The sequence below is a fragment of the Dreissena polymorpha genome, chromosome 2 (genome assembly GCF_020536995.1).
Source record: "Dreissena polymorpha isolate Duluth1 chromosome 2, UMN_Dpol_1.0, whole genome shotgun sequence".
In the NCBI taxonomy this organism is placed as follows: Eukaryota; Metazoa; Mollusca; class Bivalvia; order Myida; family Dreissenidae; genus Dreissena; species Dreissena polymorpha.
Genome location: NC_068356.1, coordinates 104,071,396 through 104,095,128, shown reverse-complemented (window position 1 = coordinate 104,095,128; position 23,733 = coordinate 104,071,396). Strand labels below are relative to the sequence as shown.

General features: G+C 34.6%; 1 protein-coding gene across 1 annotated transcript in view; it reads left to right on the top strand.

Moving 5' to 3' along the window:
- The window catches only part of LOC127868337 (uncharacterized), a 29,672-nt gene extending 6,503 nt beyond the window's left edge, over positions 1 to 23,169 (top strand). Inside the window, exons 2-3 of the mRNA XM_052410011.1 lie at positions 20,767 to 20,933; positions 22,758 to 23,169. Of these exons, the coding sequence (XP_052265971.1) occupies positions 20,767 to 20,933; positions 22,758 to 22,855 (265 nt within the window). The 3' untranslated portion in view covers positions 22,856 to 23,169. The remainder of the gene's footprint in view (positions 1 to 20,766; positions 20,934 to 22,757) is intronic.
- The last annotated feature ends 564 nt before the right edge of the window (positions 23,170 to 23,733 follow it).

The window sequence follows — 23,733 nt, the reverse complement described above, 5'->3', positions numbered from 1 at the left end:
GTGTTCAATTGAACTTATAGCAGGACCCTAGATAAGGGGAGCAAGGGGTCTTAAAGCGGCCAATACACCTCAAAAAATCCATGGTAATTGGTGCTCATTCGAATCGCCCCATGAAGACGATACTAATGCGTAGCCACACAATATAAAAGAGATTGGAAAACTCCCGTTATATTGAGCTCTACTTATAGGGAGCACTTCCCTTTACACTTCCCTTTACACTTCCCTTTACACTTCCCTTTACACTTCCCTTTCCCTTTTATTATCATATTCCAAAGGGATAAGAACATGTGTCGGTAATTCGCTTTTAATATACGTCAGTACATACATTTTTATTTATTGCCTGCTTACTATAGCAGTATTACACGGCGAATTCTGCATTTCTGATTCACTAAATAGAGTGTGTTATATCTGGTAAAAAGTGTGGATTTATCTGGCATCGAAGTGCCACTGTCTTTGAGATGATCGGTAAAAGTTGAGATGATCGGTAAAAGAAGTGTCCATGAAAAAATGGCATCCGACTCTTAAAACATTTGAATTTCCTTAGATACGTTATTTAACGAAAATTTAACATGTTGTAACATTAATGGACATATTGATCTTTTATTTCGATTAGTTGGCGCGTTCTTGATTTATTTCCAATAATTTTTTTTTGTTGAAATACGTACTGATCATCGAATTCGTGATGATTATCGATGAAATGTTATCTCTTTTTTATAATTCACTGTTTATTTTTCACGACTTTCTTGCTCCGCAATACGAAGTACTATACCATTAATCGAATAAACAATGTTACATGTCTGAAAACCAAATGAACAGAACATAAATGCAAAAAAGCTGAAGAACTCAATTCTCGCGCGTGGCTTTTGTTGCTATCTGGTATCGAAGTGCCATCTGTTATCAAAGTATCCGCATACCCGGCGTGAATACTGAACATTTACCATGGTCTAATATAGCCGTTATATGCATCTTTTGACGATTTAATTAAAAACCTGAAAATTATAAAGCGTTGCAACGCGAAACGATTGAATAATTTGGAGAGTTCTGTTGTTGTCGTTTAATTTTGTGAAACTACGAAGATTGCTTATATAAGGTATAAAATACGTCCTTCATACATACATGGCCGAGCGGTCTAATTGGTTTTTACTCCAGGACTCCAGAGGTCACTGGTTCGAGCCCCGAAGCGGTCTACTTTTTTTTCCTTTTTATAATTTCATTCTTGATTTTTTACTGGAGCTTTTTAGATCCAATGTTTACATTTATCAATATAAAGCATTTAATGACAAACTTCAAAAAATGCCAAAATCTGTGAAAAGGCCCCTTTAACACTTGAATCAAATTAAAGCGATCGTGAAGAAATCTATGTCGCTATATTGGACGATTTGGATAAAGAATGTTATGGGAACCAACAGCTACCGTTTGAAGAGTATAGGCATATTTTACTAATAATTAGAATTGGTTGTTTCTTGCTTTTAACAATACATTTTCTTATTTTTAAGCGCCTCGAACCTCGTTCCTTTGTATTAGCTGATAAAAACAATACATCTTCTGTATTTATGACGTACTACCAAATTATTATAATTCGATACCTCAAAAGTATCCTTTTCATTCGTGCTAGATGCATCTTTGCTATACCAGCTGTTGCCAAATTAATACATCAACATTTATTATAAAAATTATGTGTGTGGGTCAATTTATTGAACTTTTTTCTTTTCTTTCTTTGTAAGTGAATCTTGTGAAAGATGTTTTCTTTGTGTAAACCACGTCTAATCAGAAGTTAAGAATAATTATGTTGAACTCTATAACTGAAATAAAACATAATTGACAAAATGTATGATATATAAATACATAAATTGTATAAATGTAAGTGCGCCAATACGTTTAAATTGACCCAAAATTTTATGGCCTTTGTGGTCTGGTAAGAAAATTGATGAAAGTCTGCAAAATCATATCCAACAAAAACGACGTTTTGATTGCTTTTAAACAGGCGTGTGAAAACATAACTCGAATGTGGAACTTTCAAAACGCAGTTTTAGATAATACTGCGCGTAATGAAATCTGAAAATAGTCTGCAAACAATCCAGCGGTCAACTCTTGAAATATTAGAAACCGTATCACGGTATGCTTCACCGGGATTCAATAAGCAAATTAATTAATTTAGAACTCTGTGATCTTTTAAATGAGAAAAATCACTATACAATCTGATCCTTCAATTGTGTATTTATAATAACTGATTATGTCGATGAAAATAGTACAACTGATCAAATAGGAAATATAATCGTTGGTAATATAAACAGGTGGTTAGCGTGTGGCTATGATATTAATTAGTGAAAACATCATTTTGAATGAAAAATAATCAAATTATAACGAAAAATCAACTTCTCTTTAAAAAAAATCACTATCAAATATAATAATATATATATATATAATAATTTTGAATAAAATCAAACATAATCAAATTATAACGAAAAATCAACTTCTCTACAAAATATTTCACTATCATATATATCATATATATCATATATGATAGTGAAATATTTTGTAAAGAAGTTGATTTTTCGTTATAATTTGATTATGTTTGATTTTATTCAAAATGATTTTTTTTATTATTAATATCATTGAAGCGGAACAAACTCAAACCATACTGAGACATTTCAACCTTATGGGGATGCTGGGGCATTAGTGTCAGGGATCAAACACCAACATGAAATATTATTCAAAGGGCAAAATCCTGTCAAAAAGGAGAAGCACGACATTCAGTATGCGCATGCACAAAGTAAAGGTCAAGTGCATTTAAAATTTGATAAATTGCATCAATCTCCGATGAATTACATATCAACAGAGTTCGGTCTGCCGTTTTCAATTGAACATTTCGATGGGTTAATTTAATGCAAAATAATAATTTTGAACTAAAAAACAGTACTTGAGATTTAAATATATTTGCATACAATTTCAAATCAGAATCTTCTCACCATGGTCATTGTGCATAAATGCAGAATATGTACTTTTATTGTCAAAAGCCAAAAGCTCCTGGTAGTTCTTCTAAAGTCTCTATTTAAATGGCAGTTGAATTTTAAGAAACAATTTATTGTAAAGCCCCCTTTTTTATTTCGGTTTTGTTTCCTATATCGATAGTTAATGAGCATTTTAATCAATGTGCATAACACAATAAAGTGAAATGTATGTTTTCTAAAATGCAAACGATTAATCTAGTCAAAGGAAATGAAAGAAGAGTAATGAAGTAGGAGGCGATGGGGAATTCATTGGAACCATTCTGATCATTATTTTGAAGATATGACGTGGAGTGTCCGAGCGAATTGCTAATAGAGCGCAATTGATTTTGACGAAATGACAGTTCCTTCAGAAGAAGAAAGGAAAGCATGTGTGCGGATAACATAATTAGAGCATCTGGTAGGGGAAAAACAATCACAGTAACTTTAATTAACAAATTCTTTTTTTTCACATTGACATACTGTCGCCTAAAGTGATTACCATTGTCATATCGACAACAAATGAGCACATTACTAATTTTTTTTTGCGGAATGTATACACGTAGTTAATAATTGTGTTATTTGATGTACGAATTAAACTGATTAATAGTAACCAGTCACATAAACACTTCCCACAAGCTCTTTATTTTGTGATTCTTCATCCGTTTTGTCCCGCCTTTTTACGAAATATAATATCAGAATATAAATAATCAGAAAGCTATAAAAGATCGACGGACAGTCTTGAAAGAAGTATATTAATCATGTTAGAAATGACCGTATGGAACCTAATCTATTCGATTTCGGCATGTATTCCCTGTGGTACGGCTGGTTTTAGTGTTACCAAACCATTACATAGCCATTGCCTCGCTTTTTTTCAAGACCTAAATGATCTAACTTTAAGTTGCGTAACATAAAATTGTACCAATCAGTTGAAATCGTTATATTAATCCAGATGAATCAATTTGTTAGGCTTACAGGCAAACTGCAAAATTGACAATTCGCAAACGCATTGTCTTTGTGTATGATTATTGTATATAGTAAGTTACAAACAATCATTTTAAAACTATACTTTTTTTCGCATATTTGTATTACGCACTCTTATTGATTTTCTAAACGATACACCGCATTATTTTAAAGTTTCATTAGATGACTTAAGTTATTAATGAATAGCTATGGGTTTATGAATTCTATCATTGATTTGAACCAGGGATATGCAATTGGTGTCAAGTGGTTACATGTTTTGTATACGGGTTACTTTAATTACCTTATTACAAAACATAATAATGTATTAATAATTGGAAAGCTTATTTTGTATATCAATTTCAAATGCAAAAATTACATTTGATAAACATAAGAACACTTGTTTCAAGCTAACACTAGCAGTTTTAAACACGCAAACTGAAGTTTGTCAAAGGTGCAAATTGTCGATACATGACGGATGATCAGTTTCAATTGTTTTTCAAAATATTTATTTCTGGTTTACAAGTCAATAATCGAAGCCTTTTGAAACAAGTTTGGTTTTATTGTACGATATGACATTGAAATCGGTATTTTTTACACGAAAAATTAAGCCCTTAAAAACAGAAAAAACGCACAAATATTAAAAAAAATTGTATTTTAAACCGATAACATGCATACATGTAGCCCTGCTGTTCATAAGATGTTCCAAAAAGCCGATGGTAAATGAGGTTTCCAGTCGACCTACAGATTCTGCACTGATATATAACTTGTTTATGTCTTTCTGAGTTATATTTCTAATAAGTAATTTTGTTTAAGTCTTTTACTTCGCAATCTTTATTTTCTACTAATGTTTAGAACACAATATATTTTTGTGTCAACCTCATTTGTGTAAATACACCAACGAATCGTCGGAACACAAAGTGTTATTAAGTATTAATGGATTATTAATAATTGATGCGAATTTCCTTTTCATGTTTTCGGAGCCCATGCTGGCCGGACAACTGCAGTCCCTTGATAAATGAACGCGTAACCGTAATAGACTAAACGTCTGATAGGCGCCGTAGCAATTAAGTTAAAGGGTCGTTAGGCGTTTGGAATAATGGAATCGGCTGTCGAGAGACAGGTTGAAATCGTGTTGTAAACTTAACAGCAGCTATCTTTGAAATGGCAAGTTTAACAATGTTTTGAAAAAATAGGGACAACAACTACAAAAAAAATGATGGCGTAAGAGGGAAGACATACATAATTATAAATATTATTTTTATCATGTGCAATCCCTGAGATGTACATTAACCCTTTGCATGCTGGGAAATTTGTCGTCTGCAAAAATGTCGTCTGCTGAATTTCTAAAATTAGCATTTTCTTTGATTTTTTCAAAGAATACTATCAGAATAGCAAACAGTTTGGATCCTGATGAGACGCCGCCACGTTCTGTGGCGTCTCATCTGGATCCAAACTATTTGCAAAGGCCTTCAAAATTCGGTTCCAGCACTGAAAGAGTTAACGAAACTGACTTGTTTCATTCATTTAAAGCTACTAAACAATACACGCTTTAAACAAGCTTTTGCCAGACCCATTCACTGTAATTTCTTGCGTTTAAAATAAATGGAATTGCTAGACCGGACTGTGAGAGAACCACTGACCGCTGTAGTGCAATCAGTCAAGGTTCAGGGCAGGTGTAGTCCGGAGGGTATACATTACTCTTATGATACACCAATAGTCGCGCCTCTCTAAATCACATACGACGTTCGTAACCGGTGACTTTAATATGATTAAGTTCAAGCTTATCTATGCAACATGATTGAATTTTTACATCGATGTACCATATTACTGGGTCGCCTGATTTAGATATTTTGACAAACATATTATGAAATATGTTTTGCTTTGTCTTCAGTATATGTCAACATAAATGATTGTATTACTAACACAGATCATACTCATTCTAACCTATAGGTTAATGTAAATGAATTTTCATCTTCTTTGGACATAATTTGTATGCATTAGCCTTTGTGCAATTGTATAAAATGTGCCAACGTGTGTTTTAGGTGAAAAATAATCAAGACGGGACATCAAGGATATTACATAAATATTTAATCACCGAGTTACTACGAAATTTTGTGATACTTTTCTCTCAACAGCGTGCTTAACACAACAAAAATGTCAAATGTAAGGTTGCGTATTGCACATGGGATATATTACTTCTAGTACTGCCATCGATTGATGGACAGGGCGCGGTCGGACTCGACAGACTTTTAAAAGGGAAAAGCTCATGACTTTGGTGAAAATACGACAATTATATCAATTAAAATACTAAACAATGCAACGTATTTTTATAATAAAGTTAGGCTGAAGACAGCTTACAGTTTCACATATAACCATAGGCACAAATTCCATAAGCTGTGCAATGTGTGGTAACACAATTTAAATTGTATCTCCTTTATCAGTTTTGTTTTTGTTTTCATATTGAATAATAATTATTTTATGCCAATTATGAGTTTGATCAACTATTTTGTCTGTCTGTTTAATCCCTGACTTTAGCAGAGCATATATTTATATTTCAACATGTGCATGCATTTATGTTACTTCATCAAAGGGCCTTTTTACGTTTTGGTTAATTGACAAAATAAAAAAAAATGTTTCAGATTTGCAAATTTTCGCTGTAGTTATGTTATTTTTGAGGAAACAGTAACACACCGTGCACGCGACTAACGCATCGTCTGCGGTTCATTCATCGGCTGCGGAAGTGTATACACGTCGGTTAAAAGCGGAGTGTAAGTATTTTCCTATAATTAAATTTTACATATTGAATTGAGCAGATTTGCGTGTGTTCTTTCAGAGCCTAAGTAAGAATGACTTTGTGAACGTAATCCTAACCTTCCTAGCTGCTTACTTTTAAAGAAATCCGATAGAATGTGGTCAAAAATCAAACAAAATTCACCACTCATTCTGTCAAACTCTAATTACAAAGGTTTTAGACCAAAGATAAATATGAACAACATTTTATTGAAATATTTAATCATTTCTCTTCGGTTATTCCAAATTACAGCATCAAACATGAACACACAACATTTTTATCAACGTTTAAATTCGAGTGGGGTTGGAAAAACGGCTCAAGACAACGGCCGCGGCTACTTTTTAGATGGTCATGACATCGGCTGCGAAAATAAAATTATGCTCAAGCCATCGGCTGCGGCAATGAAAATTGGCATGATGAGATGTGGACGTTACTCATTGACCATATTCGATAGAACTATCAGATATTTTGATCACAAAAACATTTTAAAGATTCTATTCGTATTTTGAAATAAAATGGGATGGTAGAGTGGATTTCGTTTGGAATAATTCATACTTGGACATTATTGAAACAAGTCATTTACAAGCAATATGTCTCCACATCATGTAGAGTACACTTGACTCTCGCTATGCTGAAGACGGATATATCGAAGTAATGGAAACTTCGAACATAAATGTTCATTCCCTTCTCAAATTTGAGATACAAGGTTTCCTTAATTGAAACACATGAATGAATTTACAAACTTAAAGACAGCTACATGAAGGTTGACAGTAATGTTGGAATTTCCTACTGGAGAGCTTTCAGAATCGTTTGTCACCTGTATCTAGTTATAACTAGTCAGAAGTGTACGTGTTATAAATCGGGTTACTCAAATATCTTTTATCTCGAAATAATTTGTATGGTTTATGAACTTCGACATTTTGAGATTCCACTGTACTTCGAATGAGATTGTCAAATGTGTTTGGCATGCGTTGTGCTATATGATTTCCTTCTATCCTTTTGTTAAAATAGCGATAATCATGGCAAAACTCTTATTACGAGCTAACTTTCGATATATATCGGTTGCGGCTTTCTTTCAAGATTATGCTATTTGGAATTTAAGGACCATGTTTAATTCATATGTGATTTGTCGCGGTACGACTGAAAATATTTGAAACTGTATAGAACTCACACATTCAAATAAATTAACAAGTTGAATGTTTAATTATCACGCAGATACGATGTCCGGATAGTGCCATCTATGATCTAGCCCTTCTTTCATCAAGGGCGACACACGACACACGAAGCGATACACGATATTTTGCGCGACACACGAAACGACTCACGATATTATGCGCGATATTCAAAGCGACACAATACATTTTGCGCGACACACAAAGCGACAAACGATATTTTGCGCGATACACGAAGCGACGCGCGAGAATGTACCACGAAATATCGCCCTTGTGTAGGTAGCCCAAAAGGCGACATATCGCGGTAAATATCGTGTGTCGCTTCGTGTATGGCGCAAAATATCGTGTGTCGCTTTAAGTATCGCGCAAAATATCGTGTCTCGCGTTCAAAGGGCGACACACGATATGTTGCGCTATACACGAAGCGACACATATTATTTTGCGCGATACTCAAAGCGACACGCGATATTTACCGCGATATTTACCGAGATATGTCGCCTTTTAGGCTACCTACACAAGGGCGATATTTCGTGGTATATTTCGTCATAAAGTACAACCCATGCCAAAACACATTTGACAATCTCATTCGAAGTACAGTGGAATCTCGAAATGTCGAAGTTCATAAACCATACAAATTATTTCGAGATAAAAGATATTCGAGTAACCCGATTTATAACACGTACACTTCTGACTAATTATAACTAGATACAGGTGACAAACGATTCTGAAAGCTCTCCAGTAGGAAATTCCAACATTACTGTCAACCTTCATGTAGCTGTCTTTAAGTTTGTAAATTCATTCATGTGTTTCAATTAAGGAAACCTTGTATCTCAAATTTGAGAAGGGAATGAACATTTATGTTCGAAGTTTAAATTACTTCGATATATCCGTCTTCGGCATAGCGAGAGTCAAGTGTACTCTACATGATGTGGAGACATATTGCTTGTAAATGACTTGTTTCAATAATGTCAAAGTATGAATTATTTAAAACGAAATCCACTCACCCATCCCATTTTATTTCAAAATACGAATAAAAATCTTAAAACTGTTTTTGTGATCAAAATATCTGATAGTTCTATCGAATATGGTCAATGAGTAACGTCCACATCTCAAAGTAAGCAGCTAGGAAGGTAAGGATTACGTTCACAAAGTCATTCTTACTTAGGCTCTGAAAGAACACACGCAAATCTGCTCAATTCAATACGTAAAATATAAAGAATAGGGAAATACTTACACTCCGCTTTAAACCGACATGTATACACTTCCGCAGCCGATGGATGAACCTCAGACGATGCGTTAGTCGATCGCACGGTGTGAGTAATACTGTATATTTACCATGCTCTAAAATATCCATTATATGCATCTTTTGACGATTTAAAAACCTGGAAATTATAAAGCGTTTCAACGCGAAACGATTGAATAATTTGGAGAGTTCTGTTGTTGTCGTTATATTGTGTGATACTACGAGGATTGCTTATATAAAGTATAAAATACATCACTAATTGTATGCGCACGGATGGCCGAATGGTCTAAGCGATAGACTTTTACTCCAAGGGTCAGTTGTTCGAGTCCAGTTGAGGGTTTATTTGTTTCTTTCTGTAATGTGATTCTTTTGTTTTTGTTTAATGGAGCTGTTTAGATCCAATGTTTTTTTATCAATATAAAGCATTCAGTGACAAACTTCCATACATGCTAAAATCTGTAAAAAGGCCCCTTTAAGGTATGGTCCCATTTAGATGTATGCTATTTCGAAACGGAGCTTGTCTTGATATATATCTATTATATACCTGCTTTATGTTCCCAACAAACAAGTTTTATCAATCGTAGAATACAACTGCACAGAAATAATTCCCATAGTATGCAACTCGCTAGTTTTCCAATTCCGTATTACCATACTAGCCGGAGAACTTTTTAATGACGTCACTTTGAATGCAGAAAACTATAAGAGCATTCTTGAACGCTTAAACTCATGTTTTAACTAAAATTATTCAAAGTTGTATATAATAACATGAATGCTTTCGCAAGTCAATTGTTACAAGTGTTTGTATCAGTCGCGTGGCTTTTCGTATCACACTCGAGGCGGAGATGCGTCATCACACAAGCCACTCGACTGATACAAGCATATGGAACAATTAAATAGCGTAATATTCCATATGTATTTAATTGTTTGCCTTCTTGTTAAACCAATACTTGTCAAAAAAAGGCTTTATCGTGATGTTGCTGTTTTCGGTAATTATGTGTATGCATGGTCTAAACGCATTTCGTATACTCGTTATACTATTAAACGCTTCATCGGGAATTAAAGATACATAATTATCATCGAAAGTCGACGGTAATGTGCCGACTATTTCAGTGTGAGAACTATAATCATCCCGCGGTAATAACAGGTTCTCTTGCACTGGGTACAGATAAAATAACAGTATATGTAGGCATGTTTGAATATAAAAAGAATAAGGGTGCTAGCAGATAGTAAATCGATGCTTATCGACGAGGAGCTTCAAAATATGTTTGAAGAATCGTAATTAACATTTCTCTCTGTCATTGGGTTATTGAATTATATTTAACGTTATCTCCAATGCATGCTGGTGTAAATTTTGGAATCTATGAGTCGCGTTCTAGAGAAACCGTGCGTACAGTGTCGTCCCTGATTAGCCAGTGCGCACTGGGACGACACTGTACACTTTCCGCTTTTATGAAATTTTTCGTTTAAATGAAGTCTCTTCTTAGCAAAAATGCAATTAAGGCGGAAAGCTTTGTCCCTGATTAGCCTGTGCGGACTGCACAGGCTCATCTGGGCCGATACTTTACGCACATGCATTATGCCCAGTTTTCTCAGAACACGACTCATATGAGCCGCACTCAAGGGAAACCGGCCTAAAGGCATGTGCAGTTATCCAAAACAGGAGGAAGTGTCGTTCCTGAAAAGCCGGTGCTCCACGTGCTAACTTTTTCCCGTCAAATCCAAATTGTATTTTATAAATGGAGCCATGGGCGAAATACATTTTTTAGAAGTAATCAAAGTCAAAAGCGCATTAAATGCATGCTATGTGAATATTTGGGTCTCATCTAAATGTAACAATTTCAAAACAAAAATTCATATAGTAAAAGTAAACATAAAGATGTAAAATTAACTCATTTTAACCAGCTCTTAATACATTTATGTTTACATATGTTAAATTCAAGAAGTTATTTAAGCAGGTATAGCTTATTTTATTTACCACATAATGCTGTGGAATTACAAAGAAACATGATTCTCTTAGTTTAACTAAATGATATATTTGTGTCTTGTTCTGAGAAAATTGGGCATAATGCATGTGCGTAAAGTGTCGCCCCAGATTAGCCTGTGCAGTCCACACAGGCTAATCAGGGACGACACGTTCCGCTTTAATGGTATTTTTTTGTTTAAAGGACGTCCCTTTTCACTGAAAATCTAGTTTCAGCGGAAAGTGTCGTCCCTAATTAGCATGTGCGGACTGCACAGGCTAATCTGGGACGACACTTTACGAACATGCATTATGTCCAGTTTTCTCAGAACAAGACACATTTTATACAGTTACATGTTCATTCTTTAACAACGATTTTTCTTCAGTGTTTGATAGACAATTACACAAAGCCGCGTCTTCCTTCGATAGTTTTATCGTTTATCTGAAGTTATTAATTGGTCTTTGGTGCGGAATATGTCGCGGGTGATGGACGGCGTAAAGCAATATTTCAGTGGGCCGTTATATCTTGACATGAAATGCATTCTTTCAATTCTGCAGGGGCGAGTCCTTTATGTCGTGAGATCTATATCGGAGAACGAAGCAGAAGTAAAATATAATGTACTGTTAAAGGTATTGAATTGTTTCATATCAAGTCATATTTGTGTTGATTTTTATGAACTGAAAAGTCGCTAAACTAATATATTTTTTATTTCAAGTGTAGAAGAGTTTCGTGTCGTTTATTTATAAATTTTATATTTCTTCCTTTTCCGATATTAATATAATATATCAAACCAACCGTTTGTGTGAGTAGAATAATATCATCAACTTTGAAATCAGTAGTCATATAGAGATGAATAAACGCAATGCAATAAAGATCCATATGCATAGTGTCCCAATTAATCAAGGCACAGGGCTCTTCATTAGTAAGTTGTGCTAATAAATCAGCTTTATTAGATATCACAAGAAGCATCATGGGGTCATGTGGTATCCATAGCAACGAATATTTTAACATACGATACTTCGATGTATGTCCAATCCCAAATGCAGTCAACACTTAATGAAGTTTGTTTCACTGAACTAATCTGACACCTGCGCGATATTGTATTAATTAACCCATTCATGCCTAGCGTCCTGAAAAAAGGACATTGCAAACAGCGTAGACCCAGATGAGACGCCGCATAATGCGGCGTCTCATCTGGGTCTGCGCTGTTTGCTTTAAGAAACTTCTGTAAGAAATATTCTAAATATAGAAATAAATATACCAGACACCCCTACTTTTGGAAATAAATTGATCCAATTTACAAGGATGGGAGAGTCCACTAGGCATAAATGGGTTAATATCAAGTGTTGCCTACTACTGCATATCGTTGCTTTTCTCTTCGTACACTTTACTGTAAGACGCATATAATTATTAAATACATACTGTAAATAATAAAATGGATGGTACACATAGCGATTAAAGAACATAGTTCTGCTATTGGATCGTTCTGTAATGTTCCTGTACTTTGTTACTTAAAAACTCTAAAATTTGTCTACATGTAACTGCAATAATACCGCGGATAATTGTATAAACGTAACTTAATTACTTATATATTTGTTATCACATTGTCATCTGACATTTAAACAAGACAGTTGCCCTTTGCGGTTTTAATAAGGATTTATGCTGTTTTAATTGTAAGGGATGCACATTGATAATCTCAACACCAATTTACTGCTTCGAGATACATTTCACACTACAGGTAAAACTTTTGCAATGGTTTTATGTAAAAACAGGTTTCTAAAGAATTTTTATTTTATTTAAATGGACCGAACAAGTAATACATTTGAATGCATGTTCGTATAAACTTACATTCGCAAAGTGGGGGTACACTGGATGCAGTGTGCATATCTCTGACCTTGGGGTCAATAATATTAGTCGTGTTCTGAGAAAACTGGGCATAATTCATGCGCGTAAATTTGGATTTTTGCTAAGAAGAGACTTCATTTAAACGAAAAATGTCTTAAAAGCGGAGAGTGTCGTCCCTGATAAGCCTGTGCGGACAGCACAGGCTAATCAGGGACGACACTTTACGCACATGCGTTATGCCCAGTTTCTCAGAACACGACTCAGATACTATTGATATTTTTAACACTTTTCAACGTACAACGTTCAAATCTGTATTAATTGTTCTTCGTGATATCATGTTATGCCAATGTTTATTTTCTCATTAATAAGAACATGTATTTAGTTGTTTCTAAATGGAAAAGTAACAATATTATTTCACTAGGTTTAAAGCATACGAGGAAAACATATATGCGAATTGAGATAATTGGTCGAATGTGGTATTATGAATTATTGTTTATATTGCATTTATGGCGTAAATGGATATGATCTGTTAAAAAAGCCGTTGATTTCGTTGTCATCTCAATCATTTATGTCTTTTAAATAAAATCAAGTCTAACGTCGCGTCTGTCGAATAGCCAACTTTTGAGGATTCTCTTTAAATTCAGTGTGTTTTATAATGCTAAAAAGACATATATCAAAAAGAAAAGAGTGATAAACGCTACAACCAAAAGACAGTTTTATGTTTAAATAGCGTTTTCCATGCTGTTAAGTATACAATCAGCACTAACCAAAGCTGAGACACCAATATTGGAACAATATAATGATGTCATACAGGTCCCGTATAAACACAGATGGAATGCAACATTTGTCTTTTTCAGCAATACTGGAACGGAATATGAAAACCTGAAGACGTTCTTTATAGAACTCATTAGTCGGTTTACAACTGCTTTTAGAGTGTTTGTCTGTGATTGATTTCCGCACAAGCATTGCGAGCGAGATTTCGTATTTACTATTACCCCGTGATACGTCTGAATGTTAACCCATTTATGCCTAGTGATCTCTCCCATCCTTCTAATTGGATCAATTTATTTCCAAAATTAGGGATGTCGGGTATATTTATTTCTATATTTAGAATATTTCTTACAGAAATTCCTTTAAGCAAACAGCGCAGACCCTGATGAGACGCCGCATCATGCGGCGTCTCATCTGGGTCTACGCTGTTTGCCAAGACTTTTTTCTAGACGCTAGGCATAAATGGGTTAAAGTATACCTTTAGATCCAGATGATGACATAACGAACCTGGTCACATTTGTGTTAATACTTTTCAATTGGAATTTACAAAACATGAATAAACGTTAATTTGAATCTTGGATGAACGTGAAAATATTAAATAATATTGCAATTCCAGATATATTTTAATTTTTCTTACAAAACAGCGAAGAATGTTCACTATTTCTAACGATTCTTATGCTCCAAATGAGACAAATGCGAGCACCGGTATGTTTCGTTATTGTAAAAACTAGGTAAGTGTTAACATTAGTGTATATTGACCCAAATATGCTGCACTAGTCAAATAAATACGTTTACATGTTATATCCCAATGCTTCATATTTGATTTTATGAAAAAATGTTTACTCTGATAAAAATAAAACGTTGGAAGGACAGTTTGTTTACTGACATGTATATAAACAGGTATTAACATCTTAGAAAACGTGTTATCGATAGTAATAACACAATTGTTTCATTTTGCCTAATGTGAATTTTTTTTTTACATTAATTACCGTAATTACTCTAATTATTCGGACACCAAATTTTTTTAGTTTTTTATGTGTCCGAAAATTAGGATACGATAAACATTTTTAAAAATCGGAGTGTCCGAAAGTTTAGAGACGGACATGTTATGTGTGAGTGTCAATTATTATATTGAAATAAAACCACTAAATACATGTTAAGTATTTTATTGTGATGTACTCTTTTTTCTCTGCTTTTAAATAAAAACAACTTCATTACTTCGAAATATCTTACCTGAAATGGTATATGAAAATGTTATTAAAAACGCTCATATTGCTTCCTGAATACGATATCATTTCAAATGCTATTGGGTGAGACCATTGTTTATTACCGGTATACATGGTCATCTACCCAACAACGCAGTTGTTATGGTCAATGGCACTCAGGGCATTTATCTGCCAGGTTCTATGACCTGAATCCGGTTTAAAAACGGTTTGATCACAGGGTTCCCTGATTAGCAAAATCGAGTGTCCGAAAACTTAACCCATTTATGCCTAGCGTCTGGCATGATGCGGCGTCTCATCAGGGTCTGCGCTGCTTGCTTAAAGGAATTTCTGTAAGAAATATTCGAAATATATAAATAAATATCATAGGCATCCCTAATTTTGAAAATAAATTGATCCAATTTAGAAGGATGGGGTGTCCACTATGCATAAATGAGTTAAGAGTAATTAAGGTTTTCACGATTTTAGCCAATACCTCTGAGTTCATGCAAAAATAAACTCTCAGAAACAACATTCACTTATAGTGTAATTCGGTGGAACAAAGACACATAAAACTGGAAGAACTGCTATTTGTTATTTAATTAATTATTAACACAACGCTTCCAAATCCAAACAATATTATTATGAAATTGAAATTCTTTTTAAACAGTAATGGATTAACCGGAGGAAACCTTCGCACAATATTTGACGAGTGCGGTTAAGAAAATAATCAGAATTCTGTCATAAGTGTGACTCTAACTGACTATCGCTTTAGATTTGCTTATCGTATACATAATTACCTGAACAAAAAATGGGGTCATCCTTGTCAAGTTAATTGATCTAAACCTTCTGTTGGTATGAAGCTTGACGTAAGCTGTACATATGTGCACACTTGGAGGCACCCACGAACTGTAATAAAACAACCATGACCGATTTGTAAGAGAGTTGTGTAATGGGCAGCTTAAGTAGATAAGCTAAAATGATGTTTGAAAAAAATAAACATGAATTGACAATAAAGTATACAATATATCTTGTGTACTATGCGACACACTTGTAGAGTAGCTTTCGAAAGATCGAATACAATAACCAAGCTTCTTTCGTACGGGACTTAACCAGTTACAACTAATATAATACGTAGAATTCTAATATTTAACACAAATAACCCCAACAAATCGTTTGACACTTACCGCCTCAATTGGATTTTTGGCTAAGAAGAGACTTCATTTAACCCTTTGCATGCTGGGAAATTTGTCGTCTGCTAAAATGTCGTCTGCTGAATTTCTAAAATTAGCATTTTCTACGATTTTTTTTCAAAGAATACTATCAGAATAGCAAACAGTTTGGATCCAGATGAGACGCCACATTCTGTGGCGTCTCATCTGGATCCAAACTGTTTGCAAAGGCCTTCACAACTCGGTTCCCGCACTGTAAGGGTTAAACGAAAAATGTCATAACAGCGGAAAGTGCCGTCCCTGATTAGCCTGTGCGGACTACACAGGCTAATCTAGGACGACACTTTACGCACATGCACCATGCCCAGTTTTCTCAGAACACGACTCATTTGTTCGTGTCGTATTCGGGAAGGAAGGACACGGATACTACGAGGACAGATATGCAGTTACATTTGTAGTTATACTACAGGTTTGAACATGTAATTGGTTGGCGTTAGAGTTGTGATTGTGATCTTGAAATTACATTAATTAACTTTTGATTACATTTTATATTGGAATTTATAAAAATACATTGTTGAAGACTTGTTTTCTAAATGACAAAATATTATATAAAGTAATTCATGATATATATTTATATATATTTATTAAATATATGTGTTTTCAAATATGCAACAATTATATACTGATACGTAAAAAAAGCATTATTTGCTTTTTTGCACCTGACATTGTTTGACTGTTTTCTCATCTGTTAACCCATTTATGCCTAATGGACTCTCCCACCCTTCTAAATTGGATCGATTTATTTCCAAAATTAGGGATGTCTAGTATATTTAGTTCTATATTAAGAATATTTCTTACAGAAATTCCTTTGGGCAAACAGCGCAGACCCTTATGAGACGCCGCATCATGCGTCGTCTCATCTGAGTCTACGCTGTTTGCCAAGTCCTTTTACTAGACGCTAGGCATAAATGGGTTAAAAGGAGTCACGTATATGTTTTACGCAATACGCATTTAACAAGCCACTTACAAAATTCTTGTTAATGCACAATTATGTCGTAAATTACCGATAATCTTAGTAAGTTGATAATACGGTATGATCTCACAGTATTTAACAAGTATGTTTACCACTGTTTACATACATTGGAGACTTTTCTAACGCAACACTTTTCATATTGAACATCGCTTTTTCACGTGGGTATAGGTGTGGTTTCATCTTTTATGCGCGTGAAAATGGTGAACGCGATATAATTATATTTTTATTTTAATTTATTCATTTAAGGTGGTTGTATTCACAAGGAAAACATAAAATTAATTTAAAAATCAAAATATAAAAATTCATTAAAAAACTCAGGAGCGCAAACCGCGACAACGGCATGTTGAAGGCTACCTTTCCCACGTCCGATCGTCACGGATGAATGATTTTATCGTTTACTTGCACATAACGTAGGCCAATGATCAGTTAACACCTTGACATAAAACTATTTACTCATATCTGAGATATTGAAGTTTGATAAAATGTTGCGTTAGAAAAGTCATCAAATGTAGTACAACGCTTTATAATTCCAATTTGATTTAAATCTCACCATTCAATGTGGGTTTTTACATAAACATATCATTAAGTAAAAAAAAGACTCGTATGAATATTCAGGAGCTCAGTGTTACAATCCGGTCGATTATTAAGACGTGTAAGGTTATACGCTTTACTTTTCACACTATCATTTTAAACTGTACGATTTTGAGAATTTTATGTTTGCAGTGATTTTTTAATTGGTAATGTTTGATAATTTAATGTTGATTAATTTCATTTAAATTTACATGAAGTATTAGATATGTAATGAATTAGTCTGAGTCGAAATTTCAACAACATCCGTTCTAAAAAAGGGAGCTATATTGATTTGATTACGAGGTGCGTTAGGAAAGTCTCAAAGTGCACGTGTTTGTGGGAAGTGCAATTTTTAGCATAGGTGCAACGCACCTATGCTTAAGGTATATACTACATTTCGAAACTGCACATGATACGGTTGACCATTATGAAGCCTTACCTGATCAAAAATCAGACGAAATTTCTATTTAATATAGTATATGGTAATTCTACATTTTTTTATTTGGAAACATTTTTCTAACGTTTTCTTCCAAGAATTTTGCTGAAACCGTTTTAAGTGAATTTTTCTAAGACCGTTTTATGTTAAAAAATCTTCTTATAACCTAAAACAAATTTCGTTCGTAAAACAATTCTATCTGCACTATAAATCTCAATCTCCTACGCAGTGGTCTCCCTTATACTAGAAGTTACTGACCGGGCGAAGCAAGGGAAGTAACTGCTGTGAGGAGTTTCTATAAAGGTTACGCATGCGCAATTAATTTCCTTCTATATTACATATAAAATAGTTGAAGTTCGATATCAATTTTTACCATGATCAAGCGCATACCCACTATATCATCATACATCATTGGAAAGATTAATGCATAATCTTTTGAAAAAAATGTATGTCATTAAATTCTATACGCGCAAACTCAAAATATTTACCTTAGAATAGGCAAACCGGTTTTGACAGCTGTGCAGACAACCATTTTGGGCTCAAATAGTATGACCTACTTTCAAAGCCGGGAACCATCAACACAAAAAGTAGAGCACAAAAATGGCTTATTTTCTTATTGCTTACAAATATACCTTCAAGTTGATACCAAAACCAACCATTTGCAATGTATTTTACAAATCCTAGGCAGCATGCACTCAACAGTGTGTGCTAAGTATCAAACTGACTGCATGTAACCCTAAAAACAGGAGTTCCGGTTTGGGGTGATGTGACCTAAAAATTTGCCTTCAGAAATCTGTATTCAGAACAAAATCTGTTGTGCACGTCTGCATCTAACGCTTACCACAATTTTTACGACTAATTCTTGACGCAGACGAATAGGGTAGCGTCTATTTTCATTTGTGAAAAGAATAGTTCGATACAGATCTGTCCGTGCTTAAATTTTGAAAGGCTTGGTTAATTATTTTTCATAAGCGTTTCAAACACTGATGTAAATGGAAAGATTATCTAATTAAATAGTCGGTAATTGTTTGAAATTATTGATTTGAGAAATTCGCGGATGGCGATATCGAACTACATTATACCACGTGACGCCAATCTTAAAAATAACTTTTCTACTTGATAGCCTTTTAGTTTTTCATTCAGTCAACTGTTCCCTTAACATTTACTTAAGCAGCAACTTCCCTGTATCTTGCACATATGCTGTTAACGCCATCGGCGCTCTCGTTAAGATGTGGGCACCAGGTGCATTTTGTATAATGACATGACGAAAGACCCTAGTGGTCTAAGAAACTAATGGGAAATTAGAGGACCTGACGCATACTTACGCAATAGGTGAATAGGTGCTAATAGGTTAAGATAAGATTGTTGGCGTATTGATTAAAGAAGTGAAACAGAATGCATTTTATGTCCAACTCACACCCCTTGTCGCAAAATACACGTTTAAAATGTTCCTTTCAGCAATGTAAATAATATTTTATCTGTGTTATATTAATTTCTGGTAACGCCATTGATAATATGAGCCGTGTTCTGAGAAAACTAGGCTTAATGCATGTGCGTAAAGTGTCATCCCAGATAAGCCTGTGCAGGCCATACAGGCTAATCAGGGACGACACTTTCCGCCTAAACATGATTTTCGGTAAGAAGGGACTTCCTTGAAACTAAAAATACCATGAAAGCGGAAAGCGTCGTCCCTGATTAGCCTGTGCGGACTGCACAGGCTAATCTGGGATGACACTTTACGCACATGAATTAAGCCCAGTTTTCTCAGAACAAGGCTCATATGTATATTTTAATCTTTTGTGTTCCAATTACTGCCAAGTGTAGCAAACGCCTGCAGCATCCCAATCAACAACACATAAAGAAGTATTGCAACTCTAGATTAGGGGATAAATGTTCACCCATCTTTGTTTAAGACATATGACTGATTGCCTATATTTCATTACACTTCCAACTTAACATCACTAGACAACAAGGTATGACAGCTGGAGTAACCGCATTGAAAATGTCAAATGTGGGTAACACCAGTTGACATGCATGCCGAACATCACACATAGTCCAGGGTGAATAAGAATACAAGTGCAAATAAATAGAAACATTTAAGCATTGCAATTTTAGTTGAAAAGAAATACTATTTACAACTGAATGAATTCTATAAATTTTAACGACATTATGAGAATGTCGTACTGCTATGTATTTTTTTATAATGTAGATATTTTTTAAGTTTTGAAAGATTAAACTAAACTCTTCTTTGTAAAGATATTTCATGAATCGTTGAGGATAAGATTGTCATATTAATATAACTACACAATTTGTTAAAGAAAACTATTGAGTCGCGTTCTGAGAAAACTGGGTTTCATGCATGCGCGTAATGTGTCGTCCCAGATTAGCCTGTGCAGTCCGCACAGGCTAATCAGGGACGACACTTTCCGCTTTTATGATATTTTTAGCTTCAAGGAAGTCCCTCCTTACCGAACATCAAGTTTAGGCGGAAAGTGTCGTCCCTGATTAGCCTGTGCGAACTGCACAGGCTAATTTGGGACGACACTTTACGCACATGCATTATGCCCAGTTTTCTCAGAACGCGTTTCAGTTGTTCAACAATTAATGTTTCTATTTTCAGTGTTCTACCGTCACTTATTGTAAACGCATTCAAGTCATACAAGCGAGCGTGCAACGGTTTCCCATGTATGTATTCCCATCTAGGGACGAAAGCTGGACGGGCTTCTCTGTACAAGATCCTGGCAAGTTTCATCGACGATTGCTTCAGCGACCCTGCTTGTAACCCAGGTAACTCTATTTCACTTAGATATATGTCGAAAAAGACGCAGCAGATTTAGATGGTGTAAAAAGTAAGTCATTGATCGAGCTCAAAAATGATATTTGTGGGGGGATTGACGTGTTTTTAAAAACACACACATTGTAATGGGAAAAAGTAAAAAGGATGAGGAATATATGGTCCTTAAAGATTCACATTTACTTTATACTAATTGTCTTGCATGAGACTGTTTTAGTTTAACGATGTTCCGTTGAATCCCACTTCAAATTTGTTTTATTAGAACTAAGACCAAAATATTAAATCATTGATGCGTTTTGTCTATTTATGCGCACTCGATATTTGATATCCCCAAGTCAATACCTGACATGGAATTGTTCAAAGAATACAGATAATAATTGGTTCTTTGTTCGTTTTATGGTTAATTCTACATTACTGTGTTGAATGTTATATGTGATATATATATATGTGTGTCCTTAGATGGTCTACTTTGTCTTCACTGTATTTAATATTCGTCATTATTTTGTCTTTACATCAAAGGACGAAAGATAAGGTATCAGAAAATATGTATTTTTGTATGTGAATATATTATTTGCGTTTGGTGTCTGTTGAAAGAAAAATACCTGTATATTTATTAACTTGTTTTTATATTCCAGTTAAAATTCAACAACGTGAATGTTTGCATATATTGATGGGGTTCATTATGATTTGAATCGAGTACATGCACATGTATTTGTGTGGTTTTAAATTGCTCGAAAAATATATGTGTTCTTCAAATTGTATATGTATATTATCATGTTATAGCATGAACACACACTATATTTTATAATTGATTCTGTATCTTATCACATTTCTATTTAAAAGCCTTTTTCATGTATTCAAACTTAGCACTTTTCTGGCATGTATTATACCAAGATGATTTTAACGCACTGTCTTTATTTCAAATAATGACATACTTTTTAATTCAGCTCTATAACCACATTTCATCATTCTTTCATATTTCATATTTCATTTATTTCTTTTCAAAAATGGTTTGCAACGTAACCTTTTTATGCTGTGCTTTGTTATGTACGGAATACCGTTAGGGCCATCATGGTTACACAGTAAAATCCAAAGAGCGACAATGCGATAGTACGATGGCGGCAATGCGACAACGCGATAGTACAATGACGATAATGCGACAGTGCGATAATACGATGACGCCAGTGTGATAGTACGATGGCGACCATGCGATAGTCATATTTTACTGTCGCCGTCGTATCATCGTATATATGCCATCGTACTATCGCGTTATCGTACTGTCGTCATCGTATTATCCCATTGTCGCAATCGTACTATCGCACTGTCACCATTGTATTGTCGCACTGTCGTCATCATAGTATCGCATTGTCGCCATCGTACTATCGCACTATCGCATTGTCGCATTATCGCCATCGTACTATCGCAATGTTGCCATCGTATTGTCGCACTGTCGTCATCGTATTATCGCACTATCGCATTGTCGCATTGTTGCCATCGTACTATCGCACTGTCGCCGTCGTATTGTCGCACTGTCATCATCGTATTGTCGCCATCGTACTATCGCGATATCGTACTCTCGCCATCGTACTATCGCTATCGTATTTTCGCACTGAGGTCATCATACTATCGCATTGTCGCCATCGTACTATCGCACTATCAACTATCGCATTGTTGCCCTCTGGATTTTAATGTGTAACCACGATGGCACTAACGGTATTCCGTAGTTATGCGCCTTTTCTATGCAATTCTGTTTTTGTTATATGATTGTCGCATATTTAGCAAAACATCACAAATGACGGTCTCTTGCATCGTTTCAGGTCGCCGAAAAAGACTGGCACCGTCTCAATTTACTGGCCAATTGTTGAACATACCAATCAGTGAGTTGGTTCGATGGCGCATGCGCAACATGGAGTGATGTTTTCAGAGTACATCCGTACTGCTCATATGTAATGAGAGCACACAATTAAAAAAAACTTGTTATTATATTTTTATTTTCTTATATTTAGACATTAATTGGCATTTGTTCGTTGTCGATGATTGCAGTACATTTTAGGCATGTACAAAAGTGACCCATTGTATCGACTTAATATTTTATTTTCTAATAACAACTGCATGAGTCAGTCCCCTTATACTTTATAATACGTTCAAAATTTGGGAATGTACTATGTTATCCTGCTTGTAACAATGTTGAAAAAAGATTCTTAATAAAACGCCTAAATGAAGTCGAAATATATTCTGAAATAGTAATCTATTAAGTGCACGTATATGGTTTATTATGTATTCAAGAAAAGAACATCGAATGTCAATGCAAACGTTTGATTTAAAGTTTGTTGTTGTTCCTGTGTTGTCTTTAAGGCAACCCCTAGTACTTATTCCAACACATGCAGGATAATGCACAATTCTTAACAAACATGGGAAAAATATATTTAAGTCAGCATCAATTATATTCGAGTTAAGTTTCCATTTAAATTATACTAGAAATCCCCTTGTGGATTTGGCTTTCATACGAAAAATTAATTGTAAATAAATATTGCGTTGCCGACTGTCTGTAGGTATATATAGTATACAATTGCTTTGAAACACTGAAAAAGAAAACTTGATAAATATTTTAAACATAACTTGACACGGACTTATATTATTTCGACAAAATGAATTCGTTATTTTCAATTGTATCATGCAAATGTTAATCGTTCGTTTACAAATAAGGAATCATATAAAGCGCCCGGGTTATATAAAAGTAAATGTGACATAAAGTGTCCACATTAATTAGCTTTTTTGTATTTGCTTCATGAC